Source organism: Malus sylvestris, chromosome 2 (genome assembly GCF_916048215.2).
Source record: "Malus sylvestris chromosome 2, drMalSylv7.2, whole genome shotgun sequence".
Taxonomy (NCBI): Eukaryota; Viridiplantae; Streptophyta; class Magnoliopsida; order Rosales; family Rosaceae; genus Malus; species Malus sylvestris.
Window position 1 is genome coordinate 26,919,071 of NC_062261.1, and position 16,832 is coordinate 26,935,902.

Here is a 16,832-nt window from a genome sequence, read left to right on the forward strand (position 1 = left end):
ACAATGATGGAAGCATCACAATGATAAAAGCATCATAATGATGAAAACACCATAATGATGAAACATCATAATGATGTTTCTTTGGTGGAATTGTTTTTCATTTCCCCTAACCACCGGAATTGTTTTTCAACATAACACCATCATCTGTAGGTCGAATCACAAAGTTGTCTTCATGAAAGTTGTTCGTTAATTCCTTAACTACAACATATCCAAATTGGAGAGCCATCGGAGCAGTACAACTCCAGAAATCCAGGTATGATGAGTGACTGTTTATCATTTGTCTGTCAACCCGTCAGATTTGTTGTGAGCTTTGAAACTCTATTTTCTCTTGCTCAGATCAGCATGCTTTCTTCATTGAAGTTGTTCCTCAGCTTGTGAACTACAACATATCCAAATTTGAGATCCCTCGGAGCTGAGCCTTTGCCTGGTTGCTTACTTAGCATTGCTCTCGAGTACTCATCCTCAACTGCTGTCAAGGTCACGAATTCCACCGGCAAATACCTCATGACAGTTGATCAGATATTGGCTCTTTACACTGAAGCTGCCAAGCGTGGATGAGTCACTATGAAGGAATGTTCTGAAGGACCATTTAAATGCAAAGGTTGCACACCACTTCTGCCATGCAAAAGATTGAAGCAGAAGGTTCAACGGTGAGCTGAAACAGATCACTACAGCACGACACCTTTCCATACCACATTCATTATTCCGTCAACAGCAAAAGTATCCCATATCATCAAGGTCGAACGTACTCTAGATTTGATGGACTTGTTTTGACCCTCAAATTTTTGAGTCGGCCTTATACTCTGAAGGGCACCAGAAAACCCTCCAGCACAGTTCAAGAATAAGCATGTGGAAAGTTACTTCTTCAAAAGCAAAAGTATCTCATATCATCTCTTATCCATTTGCTTCTCCTTATCCTGGCAGTTGAATGAGAGACAAGGAGAATGAGAACAATCAACCGGAAGCCGACGTCAAACCTCTGATCCTGGGTTGCTTACTTGGAAGTTTGACTGCTTACCTTGTCTGTCACCTCTTTCGGCAGATCTCCTAGCTCGGCGACTTGGGGGACTCCTACTATAGGGTTTGTATCACACTTGACTAAGCCCGAAACTACAACTAAGCTTCAAGTGAAATTGATACATTACCTTGTGCGTCAACATCAGCTAAGTACACCATTCCCGGATGGAGAAAAGGTACTTCCAGAGAAGGGCAGATGAAGATCAGACCACACTTCGGTACTTAGAAGTTTCGTGATTACTCAAGGGATTGGATCTTGCAAGTCCCCAACCGAGGAGTTTCCCTCACTCGGGAACTTAGGGGAGCACTGTTTGTACCATACTTGACCAATCCCGAAACTACCGAGCACCGGCCAACGCTATACTGTCAAGGACCCAGAAGAGTTCCCCTCCGACCAGGAGGCCAATCACTACTCGACACGTGTCAAGATTAGAAGCCAATCAGAGCGCAGCACGTGTCAACATCAAGAACCAATCATAACATGACACATGTCAATGTGACAAAGCTACAAGTTTTTCTATAAATAGGGGTCATTCCCCCACAATATTGCCTAATGCCATTTTGTGTTAAATCATTCACAAGAACTCACTAAATTGAGAGCTTGATCCTCTGTACTTGTGTAAGCCCTTCACTACTAATAAGAACTCCTCTACTCCGTGGACGTAGCCAATCTGGGTGAACCACGTACATCCTGTGTTTGCTTCTCTGTCTCTATTCATTTACGTACTTATCCTCACTAGTGACCGAAGCAACCAAGCGAAGGTCACAAAACCTGACACTTTCTGTTGTACCAAAGTCTTCGCTGATTTTGTGCATCAACAAGCTTCAATCAAGATTGTGGACCCGTTTTCCACTCAACGTGCACCTTTTTCGTTTATATTAACATCTTTTTTATTAATTATAAGCATTAAAAGTTTCAATCAAGATTGTGAGCCTCGTTTTTCATTCAAGGTTGTTCCTATAGAGTCCTTATATGTGAGTACATACACTATGCATCTGGTGAGTTCTTATACTTTAAGGACTCACTTTCCGATCCATTGGATATTCTTTTGTCCCTATATTTGTTTTATACTCATTTTATATAGTGGTTAACTCCAATAGGGACACACTTACTTGAGTGGATAACTCTTAAATATTTAATATTATTTATATTTGAAATCACGAAAAACAAAACTATTTTATATGATTAAACTAAAGGAATAAAAAAAAAATTTACTTGCAAAATTGAGATGGTTCCAGAGACATGGTGAGCAGAGAATAAAATCATTTGTTCCTGCTCTTCAAGCTGTTCAGCTCTGGTCATTCTTCATTGTCGATTTCTTGTATGAATTCACAAGAAAAAGAAGCAGGGTTTGCTTGAAGGGTATGTGGAGGCGAATGGCGACGATGATCTTTCAAGGACGGATGAGGATCTCGATGAGCTTAAAGGGTGTTTGAATATGCGATTTGCGTATAGCTAGCCATGAACGGATTCACGAGCTGTGTAGCACCTTAGTTCTTCTGTTTTTTGCTTTCAACCTTAAATGTCATTTTACAATAGGGTAAAATTGGTATTAAAGTTTTTATTAAAAAGTGAGGGGGGGAGATAAAGCTATGGACGAGTTTATCAACATTCATTATTTACATAGAATGTGTATGGGCTCCATCAAGTCTATTTTATTAGAAAAATACTAGGAAGAACACATTTTTATATCATATTTGGCAAGTGACATACGTCAATTAATGAATATATAATATTAGAGGTTGATTGCATGACTCACTTATGGTACATTAATGTGGCATAAATATGTAGTCTACCTAGCATTACTCATTTTATTGAAACAATAATTTTCATTTCAGTCCAAGCATGCAAGCATCCCTTCTCATAATTTCAAAAAGGGAGATTCTAGAGAGATCATATTTTGAAGATCATATGTTGTGACAGTTGATGAATGAATTCATTATTTTAATAATAAAAAATATAAACTCAATCATCAACCGTAATATCATGTGATTTATAAAATGTGGTCTAATAAGATAGTTTCACTAGCATTTTCCTTTAAGAGAATAATTTTAGCCAAACTACCTATAAATTACGTAATTCAGAAAAATACGCAGTTATCATCCGACCATAAAACAAAAATGAGAACTCCCGCATTCTTTTTCACTTCTCTCCCTGTCTCCCTCCTCTTCTTCCTCTTCACCTTCAATGCCATAACTGCCAACAACCTCATCCCTGAAACTTGCAAAAACTTTGCTCAATACGATCCAAACCTAAGCTACAATTTCTGTGTAAACTCTCTGCAAGCAGCGCCGAAAAGCCAGCGCGCCGGTCTTCACAAACTCGGCATAATCTCAATCAAGTTAGTCCGCAACAACGCAACGGACACGAGGCATTACATCAAACACCTTCTGAAAAACAAGAACCTCGACCCCTACGTAAGCGCGTGTTTGGGCGACTGCTTGGAGCTTTACTCGGATGCCATACCAACCATTAAGCACGCCCTCATGAATTACAAGTCCAAGAAATACGAAGATGCCAACACTGAAGTGAGTTCAGTCATTGACGCCTCCACAACTTGTGAAGATGGATTCGACGAAGGAAATCGGTTGGTTTCGCCATTAACGAAGCGAAACAGCGACACGTTTCAGTTGTCGATTATAGCACTGTCTTTTATCAATATGCATAATTCACTAAACTAAATCAATTGTGTGTGTGTGTGTATGTGTATATATATATATGCATGAGTATATAACTGTCTTTGTTCATGAATTATATTTGTGCGTTGTATTTTTTTATTAATTATTAGTATTTATTTGGTTTGTTTTCTACAATACCTAGATTTCATGTTCGTCTATTGTTTTGTTTGATTGTCTGGTTGTTGTTGTTTGCAAGGTTGTGTGTAAAACAATCTGATTAATCAGAAGTTATGATTAGGAAGTTACTAATGGTGTGCTTTGGAAGATATATAATATCAACAAAGAGTAGCTTCTAATTAATCCTATTGTATTAAATTATTTTATGATAGAGAGGTATTGATGAATTACAAGTTCACAATGGGAATGGGAAAGATAACTACTAAGGTTTGACAAAATGTGTTCGTATGGTAATCGTGTTTGTACGTTATTTGTTAAAAATAAATGAGGTTCAATATGAGCCTAGTTTTGAATAAATGAAACGTCACTCCAAATTTGAAATGGTCTTCTATCTGCAATGAACTGATCGAGGCTTCAAGTTTCACGGTTAATTAACGCCTCATATTGTTAGACGTTGATCTATCTCGATCTTATTATACCAGATTGTTGAAAAGAAATCTCATAACTGATTAGCTATTAGTCCGATTGTATAGAAAGAGATCTCAAGTTTAAATCCCTTCACGAAATTTGTAACATAACAAACAAAAAGAAATCTCATGAAGTATGTGGTGGAGCCTTGTGCCTTGTACGCAACCACAAGAAGTACTCTTTTGCTCACTAATTAAGTTAATTGCTTTATGGATGAAACTATGGGTATTGTGTTGATGCTAGAACTGATTGTTAGATGGCAAAACAATATGATGGGTGAATATTGTGAAGCTCAAATGGTTGCCATTTTATTTGAAAAGTGGATAAAGATAACATTCATTACACCCCAAGAGGTGTACTTACACGTGGAATACATGAAGCCAAACCCCCACATCAAAACTTTGAATAGAAAACAAAATAAAAATTTAACGAAATATCAAAAGTATCCTTAAAACTTGGAACGCTGTTTTGTATTAACAGAATGCAATATTTTCGTTAGTTTGTTAGATTGCACACGTCAGCTTAGTTAGCTTAGTTACTAAGTTCGACAACTGGTGTACAACTATAAATAGTAGCTCAACTGCTTGTATTTGGATTCATTCATTAAAGTGAAATATTCATCGTGCTCGATATGTCTCTCTCTTTCTTGCTCTTCATTTTACTCAGCACTTCATTTTCTTGAATCTCGATCTTCCTGGAAATCATGATTTCTCCTTAGTTATCATTTTGGAGTTTACAAGGACTTTAGCTAAAATTGCCCCTATGTCACAAGAAAAGCTAACCAAATCCTGTGAGTATTGATCTAAGCGCCGTTTCCTTCATAACAACGTATAATACTTCAATTTACTTTGTCATTTGTTCTACATCAATTTGATACGTTTGTAGATATAATTTCATTATTGGTTATGTTAACCGAAGATAATTGAGAACAATGGAGAATCCTGCATACAGCCAGGGACAGGATATGTACCTCTCTTCCTTTATCGCCTCGGACAAGTCACCTGGAAAGTGCTATTGGAAGAGGGGATATGGCCGCTGGAACAGGGGACGACAATGACTTCAACTCTCTCAAAAGTTACCTCTTTTGGTCCATATGGGTATATGATTGAGTAAACTATAAATTTCGCCTCTAAATTTTCACCTAGCTTTTGATTTCCTCCCTAAACTTTTTAATTGAAAAAGTAAGTACTCAAATTAATTTTTTTGGCTGATTCCCCCACCAGTTAGTTTTGTATTCATTCCATTCAAATATTTGTTGGATGGAAGCATGTGCACAACATGTGAGGATAGTTCAATCACTTTATTCTTTAAAATAATTGAAAATCCTAAATTTTCTAAAATGTCGACCTCTGCAAATCTGTGTGATTCTATATCTTTTGTATCTGAAAGTCCAGCAAAATGATGCTTTTATCCTTAAAAAAGAGTCACGTGGTGAGCACGTGATAAGAGTTAATGTTAGTTTTGATGGAATCTAAGGAAAACTAATGGTCGGGGGAATCAGCCAAAAGAATTGGTTCAAGTCCTTAATTTTCCAATTAAAAAGTTTAGAAGGAAATTGAAGCTGAGTGAAAGTTCAAGAAGAAAATTAGCAATTTACTCGGTACTAAATCCCCATAAAATTTCCTCATTGGAGAGTTTTCCGGCCAACGCGTGTTATAGACGCAGGAATGAGATAACTTGGAGAGAGTTATTTCGGTCACTGTTGTATGGCAAAACTTTTTAAGCATTGTGATGGGATCCAGCTTCTACAGCAGCAGTTGCCCATAAGAATGAAATTCATAGCAAACTTATTACAAAAGCAACGTATCATCGAGAAAATACTACCCATGCCAACGCACACAATCACAATCCCGAAAGTATTTCGTACAAGTCATGTTTGAGAGTGCTTTCCATGGTGTCATGTGTGTTCCCAGATTCTTCATAACGCTTTTCAAATATCCAAAAGAGAAAATGTCCCCAACGAATCAAGTAGAAGCGAGCCCTTCATTCATTACATCCTTGAAACAATGAATCACGAATCCAAAAGAATCAGAAACCATGTAAGCATGTAATGAATGATAATACACTTTCAACTCACGGACACGTTAACCATACAAACCAGAACGTGAAACCGTGCATGAAAAATAGCATTTAAGATATCGGAAGGAACACAACCAATCAGCAGACTGATTGGACAGAAGATGTCATTGTTTATTACGACTGAAGCATTGCAAAGACATTGACAAGTTTTAGTTCCAGGAAGACAACTCTTTTCAGAAAGATGCAAATTATTTTCAACCACCGTGGTGATCAAATTTCTACGTCACACGGGCAGAAACAAAATTACGTTCAAACAATTCATGCAAAGAGAAAAAGCTGCTGCAAAAGAGAGTTACGAAGCCATTGGATGGTTATAGATGTACTCAATGGCCAGATTAGCGGAGTCGATCCTAACAGCTTCCAAGTCTGGAATCTCTAGCTTGAACTCTTCTTCTAGAGCAATAACAATCTCCACGTTATCCAAGCTATCCAAGCCCAAATCCTTCTGAAAATTTACATCAGGAGTCACCTGCCAATAATTGACGGAAAAATCGGTTCTCCCAGTAAATTTCAGACAAAAAAAATAATTATTTGATACTTGATAATGAAAGAAAAAAAAACATTCTGAAAGGGAGAAACAAAGTTATACTGATTGAATGAGGCAGACAAAAACGTCAAAACAGAAGGAAGATTAGCAATCGTGCCATTGCAGTGCACTAATGAGGTTTCTAACATATTATATAAGCACTAAAACAGATCCCACAGGTACGGTTTTAGATTCTTAACCACTATATCCTATATTTTGTTAATGATTGTAACCTATAAATACCAAAGCAGCCACCACGCACATGCTCAATCTAGATTCCATAAAGCGTCTTATTCATAACCCAATTTTCCCTATAAAACCCAATACCTTTCAGATCTTGGCTAAGAGTTACAAATGACCAAAGTGTATCATCATCTTAAGTTTCATCACGGCTGATCTCTTTCATTAATCAAAAGATTTTGCCTCACCAACTGTCCTATGTGGTTCTTATAGCCCAATCAGCCTCAGACCTGTGAGCTGACAATATGTCAAAAGGTCATAGTTACAACCATGTGACCTTTACTCCTAAGATTTTCAAAAAAATCTCACCAACCAGTGCAAGATCAACGAAGAGATAGTACAACGTCAGCATTCGAAGCCAAGAAAATGTACATTACATCCTCCAAAAATAAGTATAAAAATTTGTTTTCTTCCTCTTGCATTCTCACATGAGCTAAATATAAGACTACAGGTTCAAGTTCTACCCACGAGTCCACGACTTCTTATCGAAGTCCCAAATACCATCACACACAAAAACAGAAGAATAGGGCGTGATTAAGCAAACAAACTACGAATTCAGGCCAAAATTACTCCAACATTTCTATCTACATTGTACAGATGCATGAGCACTAAGATCCACAAAAATCTAGTTAATTCACATGCCCAAAAAGGCCTAAGATTAAACAAACAAACAGAAAATAGATCCAAAATCTCATTTAATTATCTTCTCTTCTGGCATTATTTCATAAATTGGAACCCTAAATCGGACCTAAATTATTTCAAAAATTCATGGGGGAAATTGAGCTGAAATAGGAAATTGACTGATACAACACTAACTACAATTTACCAAAGATAAATTGAAATCGAAGTAATCTAGCAATCAATAGCTCTAACTACCCTTTGAAATCGAAGTAATCTAGCAATCAATAGCTCTAATTACCCTTTTGGATTCCGAGAAAACCGAAGAAAAATTAAAACAAAAATTGGGATTCGGATTTGTGATATAATGTTTACATTTTCCCGGGAAACAAACAGAAAGTAGAGATGGAAAGAAGGCTGACCGTAGAAGGATCGACTTTGGGGAAGCTCTTGACAACGGAGAGGACTCTGTCGGTGACCTCGCTTTTGGTCAGATGATCGTCGCCGTGCGATGACATCCACCGTAGAGAAGGTGGGGCCCATTTGCCTCCGGTTAGGGTTAGGGCTGGGTTTAGGGTTTGTACCGGAACTCGCACGTGCCGCAGTACGGCTGCTCTCAGAGCCATCTCTCTCCGTTCTCTTCTCTTGTGGTAAACTCACTCTGAGTCTTTTGGTTGCTGTTGGGAAATGGCGTAGCAAACAACAGCTTAGTAGTCACGTGTTTGGGGCGTGATTTCATTTTCTTGAGAGCAAAATTCTCTCCTTTTTTTTTTCTCTCCTTTTCTTTATTTTTATTTGAACGGTCACAATTAAGTTACGTTAACATATTATATTAATTTTATATATAAAAGAGAAAGACAAAATAGAGAATGTGAGAGAATGAGAGAAAATCCTAGTCCTTTTCTTGAACTTATTTTCCCTTTTTGTTTTTTTCACCATATGTTGATGTGATGACACACTAATCCTCATTGTTGGAACCAAATTTGCACATATCCTCGGGTGGAGGCAAAATCCAGTCAGACTAACCCATGATCTTCTATGAGAGGAGAATGAGGTTGATTGGGGGTGTGGTTGAATTCGGAAAGGACTACCTACATATCTCCAGAAAGGAAAATCAAACCACGGGTGCAATTCTATGAAAGAATTGTGAGAACCATCCTTGATGAATAGCCTATGGCAATAAATGAGTTCTCCATGGACGTGTCTATGTGTAGACAGCAACATAAGAACCTCTGTTAAGCACACTGCTACGTTGAACAATTACCGCAACGGCCTTAGCAAAAAAGATTTTCGTTGCCCAACAATTGCACGACGAAAGCTTCGTCGCCATCTTGTCGTCACGCAAAGCACATGAAGTTAGGGTTTGCAAGACGAATGTTTTCGTCGCACTAAGTTTTAAGGGACAAAGCACCTTTGTAGAGCAATCTTTCTCACCAAGAAGGATAATTTGTAGCACTAAATTTTAAGGAACAAAGAACTTCATGGTGTAATATTTAACACCGTAAAAGATTGTTCGTCGCACTGAATTTTGCAAGACGAACATTTGGTGGCACAATGTTTAACACCAAGAAGTTTTATTCATCACGCAAAATTTAACACCACGAAATTTGTAGTTGCCTTGAAGTAATGCCTACGAAAGCATTTCCTTGGGTGGTACTGCGCGACGAACGCTTTGGTAATGTTTGAACACATTAGGAGGGCAAGGACATTTTATCATTTTTCAGTAATTTAAAAATGATTAAATTGTAAGTAATTGGTCGTTGCGAGGTTTGCGCCGTCAGCGTTGCGACCCGTCCCGTACTCGTGTTGGAAGAGCAGGCAGGAGGCAGCCGTCTAACAATGGCTCATTCCCTAGTACACCTCGCCAGGCCTAGGACCAAGACTCTGATCGAGTATATAATAGTTAATTTTCCGGATTGATAAGTAATTTACACGAGATAAAAGAATTTTTCGTGGAAAAGCCTCCTCAAACCAATTTCACGCGCAAAATACAGTAATTCTCTCTCTCTCTCTCTCTCTCTCTCTCCGCCAGCGGCCCATCCAGCTATAAATACGCATCTAACCGAAAATCAAAGGAAAGAAGCGAATTTCGAACGAGGCTCCGAGATCTCGATCTGTCCGATCAATCTCCGGCGAGATCTCGACCTTGAACCCGATCCGATCCTCGTAGATCCGAAATCGCCATGGCTCCCGTTTCGGCTCTCGCCAAGTACAAGCTCGTCTTCCTGGGGGATCAGTCCGTCGGCAAAACCAGCATCATCACTCGCTTCATGTACGACAAGTTCGACAATACCTATCAGGTAATCGCATCCTTCCCTCTCCAAATCTTTCTGCAATTTCTGTGCGGTCTTTCGATTCTTCGAGCTTTTGCTGTTTCATTTCTGTCAACGTTTGCTATCAACTGCAACAATGTCTTGGATTGATTGATGGTAGGTTTCTAGATTGCAATTGCTTTCGTTTACAGTGTTAGTGTTCAAACGAACTGCTGTGGGCTGTGATTGATGTCGAATTTCGAATGCTTTCGTCTGTCGAAAATTGCGTTTTGTAATTGTCAAATTTGTAAATAATGCTGGTTGGGTTTGTGGGGATCATGGGCTGGAACTGCCATTATAATCCAAAAACTGGTTGCTGTGCTGTAGTGGCGGGACCGTGTCTGCCAACTGCTTTAGTGCACTAGGGCAATTTTCTTTTATCCGAAATATGTTAATTTTAATAAGAGAGGAGATTTATGTAAAAGGAGGGAGTTACTTGGATTACTGCGTTTGAAAACGAATAAGTAAAAGAGAATGAATGGGAGCTGAATTTTTTTAATTAACTCGATTTGTAACAGGTTGTAATGAGTAGCGCTGGTATAAAATTTTAGAAATAGAAGTTTGTTATGATAATCTTCTTTTTCACTTTGGACTGGGGAAGAAGATTTAAGAAATTTCTTAGGACTTTCTTCAAATTATGCAACAGTAAACACTGACCTTTCGTTGACCAGTATGGGGTGGGGATGAGATCAAAAATAAAAGTTGAGGCAGGGAACGATTAGGATGTGGCTTGTTTGGGGAAGGGGGATCAATTGTGATCTAGGTGTGGGGAGGGAGGAGGTATCATTCTCCGCAATAGGATCCTCAAATAAGGACCTATTTCTTATATGTTAATGTATTTAGCTCTTCGTATCTAATCTAACAGCCGAGAAACATATCAATCTCAAAAAACTTTATGAGAGAATATATATGAAAATCTACCCGCAGACTTATGTTACGGAAATGCATGTCAGTTGTTAGATCAAATAGGTTGGTTGAGATATGTGTCTACGATTTGGGTCCTTATTAGATATCAATCATATGTATAATGCCTGAAATACAGCTCCTTATTTAAAACACTTCTTTGTTATTTGTGTACGTATATTTTATTGTTCATCTCTTTCAGTAACTGCTCAGATAACCTGATTACCATTCATTTCTTCGTTTTTCTCATTTTGGTTGGGTTCTCAGAATCTTTATGCATAAAATGTCATTTGTCTTACTTAAATTTCTTCCGCTGTACAGATATCTACCCTCAATACTTAACCTACATGTTCTGAATTATTTGTTTAAGTTTTCTCTTTTTTAGCTCATGTGTTTATTTGTTGCAACCAGGCTACCATCGGCATTGATTTTCTGTCAAAGACAATGTATCTTGAAGATCGAACTGTTCGATTGCAGCTCTGGTTAGTCTTTATCCCTTTATTTAGTTTTTGGTCCTGTTGATGTTATAACTCCCTTTTTCACATATAAGGTTAAATTTCTTATTGACATGATCTTGCTCAGCATTCTCATTCCATGATGTGATGTTAAATGATGGTTATTACGCTTCTTTTATACAAGATATTGTCTCTTGGCACTCACTAGTACTCATATTAAAATGTTTCAATTTATGCACTCGAGGCACATTTCACACTATTTTTTTTTAACATTCGCTCTGAAGCTGTGGGGTTGCTTTATATTTTTCTCAGTGATTAGCAGGGTTTTGTACTTAAGTCATCCTAGAACAAGATTGGCATTGTGGGAATATTTTTTTATTTCTTGATACATAAAACCTTATAAATTTTGAACAGGGATACTGCTGGGCAGGAAAGGTTCAGGAGTCTCATTCCTAGCTACATCAGGGATTCCTCTGTGGCTGTCATTGTATATGATGTTGCAAGTATGATCTCTCTCTCTCTCTCTCTCTCTCTCACGAAAGTAACTTTGTTGAACTTGAAGTTTATATCATTTTAATTAAATGACTGGGACTTTATGTTTTATGTTTGAAGATGAATTTAACTAAATATTTTTGGCTCATTCTTATGGTGTAGGCAGACAATCATTCCTAAACACTTCCAAGTGGATTGAAGAGGTTCGCACTGAGCGGGGAAGTGATGTTATCATTGTACTTGTTGGAAACAAAACAGATCTTGTAGACAAAAGGTAGTTATTTGCTTGCTTCTCTGCAGTAAGTTATAGAGAAAGTTGATTCTTGTGTTTCCTACTGCAATTTCACTTTTTAGTTCAATAGTCATGTGCACGTGGTCTTCATGGCAATGATTACGTGCATTTATTGCAACATTTCCATCCTATTACTTCATTTGCATGAAGAAGATGATTTTTATCAAGCTGTGCGGATGTTCATTTGTAAAACATGTATGGAGAATACGTGTTTTCTACTATAGATGGGAACAAAGAGGGTGATACTACAAGTTGTCCCCTCAGGTTGTATCTCATTGTCAATTAGGCTAGCCTCTTGCATCTGATTTTTCTTGTCACTTATGGTGCTCATATTTGGGTTGTATTGTGGACGGATGGACAGGCAAGTTTCTATAGAGGAAGGAGAAGCCAAAGCTCGTGACCTCAATGTTATGTTTATTGAGACCAGTGCCAAGGCTGGCTTCAATATCAAGGTAAGCTACATTTCTGCCCAGCGAGTTGTATCATATTCCCTGTAATGCCTTAACGCATGTGTTTGCGCTACTGTTTGAGTACCTGATCAGTACATTGGATTTAATTTCTCTTAATTCCACTACAGGCGCTGTTTCGGAAGATTGCAGCAGCTTTACCTGGAATGGAAACACTTTCTTCAACGAAGCAGGAAGACATGGTTGACGTGAACCTGAAGTCTTCGAATGCAAATTCATCACAGTCGCAGGCACAGTCAGGCGGGTGCGCTTGTTAATTTTACCCCGTTACTTGTATGCTCTGCTTTGATCCTACAATCTGTAAAGATTAGTTACTGTCCCAGTCGTCCCGCCATTTTGTAGCATTTGAAGTTTTGTGTTTGGTTGATTGTTAAAGGAAGTGTACACTGTTTGCTTGGCTGAGCTTAGAATATCAGACTTTCAGATTTTCAGTTGATAGTAATTAAAAGAAACATTTACATTTTTTTTCTGCAAACTAATTTTAATAAATTCCTATGGTTGTATTGTACGGGTATTTTCGGATATTAAAGTGTGGCATTGCGCATTGGTCGGAAAGCTCTCAACTATTGTGTATTGTCCAATTATTAATACTAGCCTATTGGCATGCGCTCCTCCAGCTGATTACCTTTCTTTGTTTATTATGCGTTTATAATTTGTTTTGTAACGAATATACAGAAATAAAAACAAATGTCAATATAGTTATAATTTATAACAAATGTCAATATAGTTATAATTTATAATTTATTCTCTTTAATTTTTTATTTTATTTTATAAATTGATATTAGTTAGTAAATTAGGGTTTAAAGAGATATTAATAGTTTAGTTAAAAATCAAATAGATGCAAAGAGTAAGTTGAACGTAAAAATACTGTAATTTGGCCAACACAAAACTAGCAAGAAGCCAATATCCAGAACGTGACCAAATTTTCGGCCTAATTCCAAATCATTAGTCGCAGTTGGTGATGTCGTCGCGAGTCGCGACATAGCGAATGCCGTCGGTCCCTCCGCGGCGCCAATCATAGGTTGGTCTGGTGGATTCACGAACACGCGATACACTTGCACTTCTTCTCTAACTCCTCAGTCCTCCAAATCTCTCTGTCTTCTGCTTTTCTCTTGGCCGTGCAGATATTTTATGGATTTACACGCGGCAGGTTCTGATTGGTGGACAGGTATGTGAAACACACAAATTGTGCTGTGTAGCTTTTAATCGAATCACGATTCTATTTTTCGCCACTGTTTTCGAAACAAGTCCAAATTCAAATCCTTGAAGAAGGCCAAAACAGCCAAAATTTAAATATAAAATAAAAGAAATTTGTGGAATTTTGTGTGATGAAGAACAGTAAAATCCCACTTAAAATCCTCTTTATCCCAATCTTAAGTTCTTAACTATAGTAATAACACTGCCCCACCGATTGCTGCCGCTCTCCCTCTACCACTTCAAAAAGTCTGTCATTCACTCACGCTAACGCCAACCCTAACTAAGCAAACATGGCCATGCCAGGTCTCTCTCTCTCTCTCTCTCTCTGGTTCTTGGTTTGTGAAGATTAATATGGGTTTTGTTTATTTTGTTTAATATGTTACTGGGTTTTCATTAGAATAATCAAAACCTGAGGCTTCCTTTGGTTTGCTGACCAACTGTATGTATGAGAAGAAGAACAGAATATGAGGCAAAGCTTCAATTTTGGGCACTTAAATAATTGTTTTTCTTTCTCCAGTTACAGACAATCACTCACATGAAAATTCCAAATGGATTTCGGATTCGGCTTCTTTTTTTTTTTTTGTTGACAAATTAGTCTTTTAATTCATTTATTAATTTTTCTGTGCTTCTGGTGATTATTGTATGCTTTTAGCTGGTTATATATATTTTTTATTTGTATCTGTTATGTTTTTAGCTGGTTATTGTTAAGCACGTATTTGTCACATGATTCACCACTTAAATGTTAACTTGATTGAAATATATGCCATATGAAAGTCTGGATCTTTTCAATGTTTAATTTTGATTACTGTTTGGCCTCCGCCTCGTTTGAATTTGCAGCTTCAGGCAAGCTTATGAATGAAATATTGTTAGTGCTGGCTTGTGCATGCATGCTTAAGTATCCCATTGTATCCGTTCATCAAAAGCTCCCGGGCATTTGATGAATGGAAAGAAGTGGTGACCGTCGAAACGCCTTTTATTATGTTTTGAATCTTAGAATCACCGTCATTTGAAAAGGAACGTGTTCCATGTTTGCAGCTTGTGATTTGTTTTGCCAACCTGAGAGAAACTAGCTTGCATATGCTTTTGTAATTGTAAGAAACGAGAATGCGTGTATGGAAATGAGAGTGTATGTTACCTGCCTCTCGACCAAAAATTTGTATCCAAATTCTGGCCCTGGCATTTACCTGGTCTATACCACACCTTGAACTGCAGGGGAAATCACTGCATAGATGCCGTGTTTTCTCATTTCATATTTCATGATTCTCCTGTTTGAAATGCTTTAGTTTCTTTCGGTGAACCTATAACCTTAATAATTTGTTGCATGTGTGTGTATTTAAATACAGATAGCCAAGAATCGATCTTACCCAAAGAAGAAACTGTGATTGAACAAACACTATTTGTTAAACTTGGTCGTTGGCAATGGTGGTTTCTGCTGGTACTCAACGTCTTCTTCCTAATTGTGGGGCAGACTGCTGCTGTTTTACTTGGAAGATTCTATTATGACCAGGGTGGTAATAGTAAGTGGTTGGCTACTCTTGTCCAAACTGCAGCCTTCCCAGTCCTTCTCATCCCGCTTTATTTTCTTCCTTCATCCAAAGATCATGCAACTACTTCAAACCCACCTTCCATTAAAGTTCTTGCCTTGGTTTACTTCTCTATTGGAGTGCTATTAGCTGGTGACAACATGATGTACTCTGTCGGACTCTTGTACCTATCTGCCTCTACTTACTCCCTCATATGCGCAACTCAATTAGCTTTTAATGCTGTTTTCTCGTACTTCATCAACTCTCAGAAGTTCACAATGCTGATTCTTAATTCAGTGATTATCGTGTCATTCTCAGCAGCTCTTATTGCTGTTAATGATGACTCTGGAGGACCAACAGGAGTCTCAAAGGGGAAATATATCCTTGGCTTCATCTGTACCATTGGAGCTTCTGCATTGTACTCTCTTCTGCTTTCCCTCATGCAGCTTTCTTTCCAAAAGGTTTTAAAAAGGGAAACGTTTTCTGTGGTTTTGGAGATGCAAATCTATACAGCCCTGGTTGCTAGTTTTGCTGCAACTGTAGGTCTTTTTGCAAGTGGAGAATGGAGGAGTTTACATGGGGAAATGGTAAACTATGGCAAGGGACGAGTTTCTTACGTGATGACCTTAGTTTGGACAGCTGTGGCTTGGCAAGTTTGTTCTGTTGGTGTTGTAGGCTTAATTTTCGTGGTGTCTTCTCTCTTCTCCAATGTAATTAGTACTCTCTCTTTGGCTGTTACTCCTATAGCCGCTGTGATAATCCTCCATGACAAGATGAACGGTGTCAAGGTAATTGCTATGCTTCTGGCTCTTTGGGGTTTCGCCTCTTATGTTTATCAGAACTATCTTGATGACTCTAAAGCAAGAAGAAGACAAGCTGATGCTAGGGAACCACAAAATGATTCCTCTATTTAAAGTTTTGTTCATATCAGTGACGTTTTTAGTATTCGATCAATGCCATTCTCAAATTTTAAGCATATTGTTTATAGTTCTTTTGTTGCTTAGTAAGATTTATGATTCACGGTCGTCTAACATGTACAAGTTATCAAAATAGATAAACTATGACAGAAACTATCATGGGATGTAGTTTTTCTTGTGTCATAGGTAATGTTGATTTCGACCCTCTTATATTCTATCACATTTGAATTGCACTCTGTGTAAAGTAGTCCTTTGATCCCGGAGATTAGGAGTCAAATTTAGATTTCTACCTTCTAAACATGTATTATAGAGACCTTACATGATCTGGATGTGAATAATCTGCGGGAGTGCTAACGATGACTTGCAGGGCCAGTCCAGAGATTTTTGAGGCCCGGGGCGACGTAAAAAAAAGTGCCCTAACTTCATGTAAGAAAATTATTTATTTTCACACATAAGACATCGAAAAAATTATACTTAGAAAAACACTTCAAACTTAATAATTTAGAAACACAGAAAGACTAATTTATTTT

At 37.8% G+C, this 16,832-nt stretch overlaps 4 protein-coding genes across 5 annotated transcripts; 3 read left to right on the forward strand and 1 right to left on the reverse strand.

Moving 5' to 3' along the window:
- Nucleotides 1-3,094: 3,094 nt before the first annotated feature.
- LOC126585863 (putative invertase inhibitor) lies at nt 3,095-4,025 on the forward strand. The gene has a single exon (XM_050250424.1). It carries the CDS (start codon nt 3,139-3,141, stop codon nt 3,697-3,699), a length of 561 nt encoding a protein of 186 aa, XP_050106381.1. The 5' UTR covers nt 3,095-3,138; the 3' UTR covers nt 3,700-4,025.
- Nucleotides 4,026-6,398: 2,373 nt separating this feature from the next.
- On the reverse strand, nt 6,399-8,438 carry LOC126585889 (acyl carrier protein 1, mitochondrial-like). Its single transcript, XM_050250471.1, has 2 exons — nt 8,167-8,438; nt 6,399-6,829 (listed from the first exon to the last, which is right to left on the reverse strand). The coding sequence occupies exons 1-2, from the start codon at nt 8,368-8,370 to the stop codon at nt 6,653-6,655; spliced, it is 381 nt and encodes a 126-aa protein (XP_050106428.1). The 5' UTR covers nt 8,371-8,438; the 3' UTR covers nt 6,399-6,652.
- Nucleotides 8,439-9,757: 1,319 nt separating this feature from the next.
- LOC126585867 (ras-related protein RABH1b) lies at nt 9,758-13,220 on the forward strand. Its single transcript, XM_050250437.1, has 6 exons — nt 9,758-10,044; nt 11,371-11,441; nt 11,829-11,917; nt 12,069-12,180; nt 12,560-12,650; nt 12,776-13,220. Exons 1-6 carry the CDS (start codon nt 9,928-9,930, stop codon nt 12,920-12,922), a joined length of 627 nt encoding a protein of 208 aa, XP_050106394.1. The 5' UTR covers nt 9,758-9,927; the 3' UTR covers nt 12,923-13,220.
- Nucleotides 13,221-13,636: 416 nt separating this feature from the next.
- On the forward strand, nt 13,637-16,535 carry LOC126585836 (probable purine permease 11). Of its 2 annotated transcripts, none has more exons than XM_050250395.1 (2): nt 13,637-13,833; nt 15,206-16,535. In XM_050250395.1, exons 1-2 carry the CDS (start codon nt 13,797-13,799, stop codon nt 16,297-16,299), a joined length of 1,131 nt encoding a protein of 376 aa, XP_050106352.1. In that variant the 5' UTR covers nt 13,637-13,796; the 3' UTR covers nt 16,300-16,535. The 2 variants fall into 2 exon arrangements, with proteins under 2 accessions (XP_050106352.1, XP_050106360.1); XM_050250403.1 differs by lacking the exon at nt 13,637-13,833 and adding an exon at nt 13,886-14,165.
- The last annotated feature ends 297 nt before the right edge of the window (nt 16,536-16,832 follow it).

Excerpts from the sequence above, each read along its gene's own strand:
- LOC126585867 (XM_050250437.1), top strand. The coding sequence starts at position 9,928 with ATGGCTCCCGTTTCGGCTCTCGCCAAGTACAAGCTCGTCTTCCTGGGG. Across the intron at positions 10,045-11,370 it reads AGTTCGACAATACCTATCAG|GCTACCATCGGCATTGATTT; the intron begins GTAATCGCATCC and ends TGTTGCAACCAG. Across the intron at positions 11,442-11,828 it reads ACTGTTCGATTGCAGCTCTG|GGATACTGCTGGGCAGGAAA; the intron begins GTTAGTCTTTAT and ends AATTTTGAACAG.
- LOC126585836 (XM_050250395.1), top strand. The coding sequence starts at position 13,797 with ATGGATTTACACGCGGCAGGTTCTGATTGGTGGACAG. Across the intron at positions 13,834-15,205 it reads AGGTTCTGATTGGTGGACAG|ATAGCCAAGAATCGATCTTA; the intron begins GTATGTGAAACA and ends ATTTAAATACAG.
- LOC126585889 (XM_050250471.1), bottom strand. The coding sequence starts at position 8,370 with ATGGCTCTGAGAGCAGCCGTACTGCGGCACGTGCGAGTTCCGGTACAA. Across the intron at positions 6,830-8,166 it reads CCAAAGTCGATCCTTCTACG|GTGACTCCTGATGTAAATTT; the intron begins GTCAGCCTTCTT and ends AATTATTGGCAG.
- LOC126585863 (XM_050250424.1), top strand. The coding sequence starts at position 3,139 with ATGAGAACTCCCGCATTCTTTTTCACTTCTCTCCCTGTCTCCCTCCTC.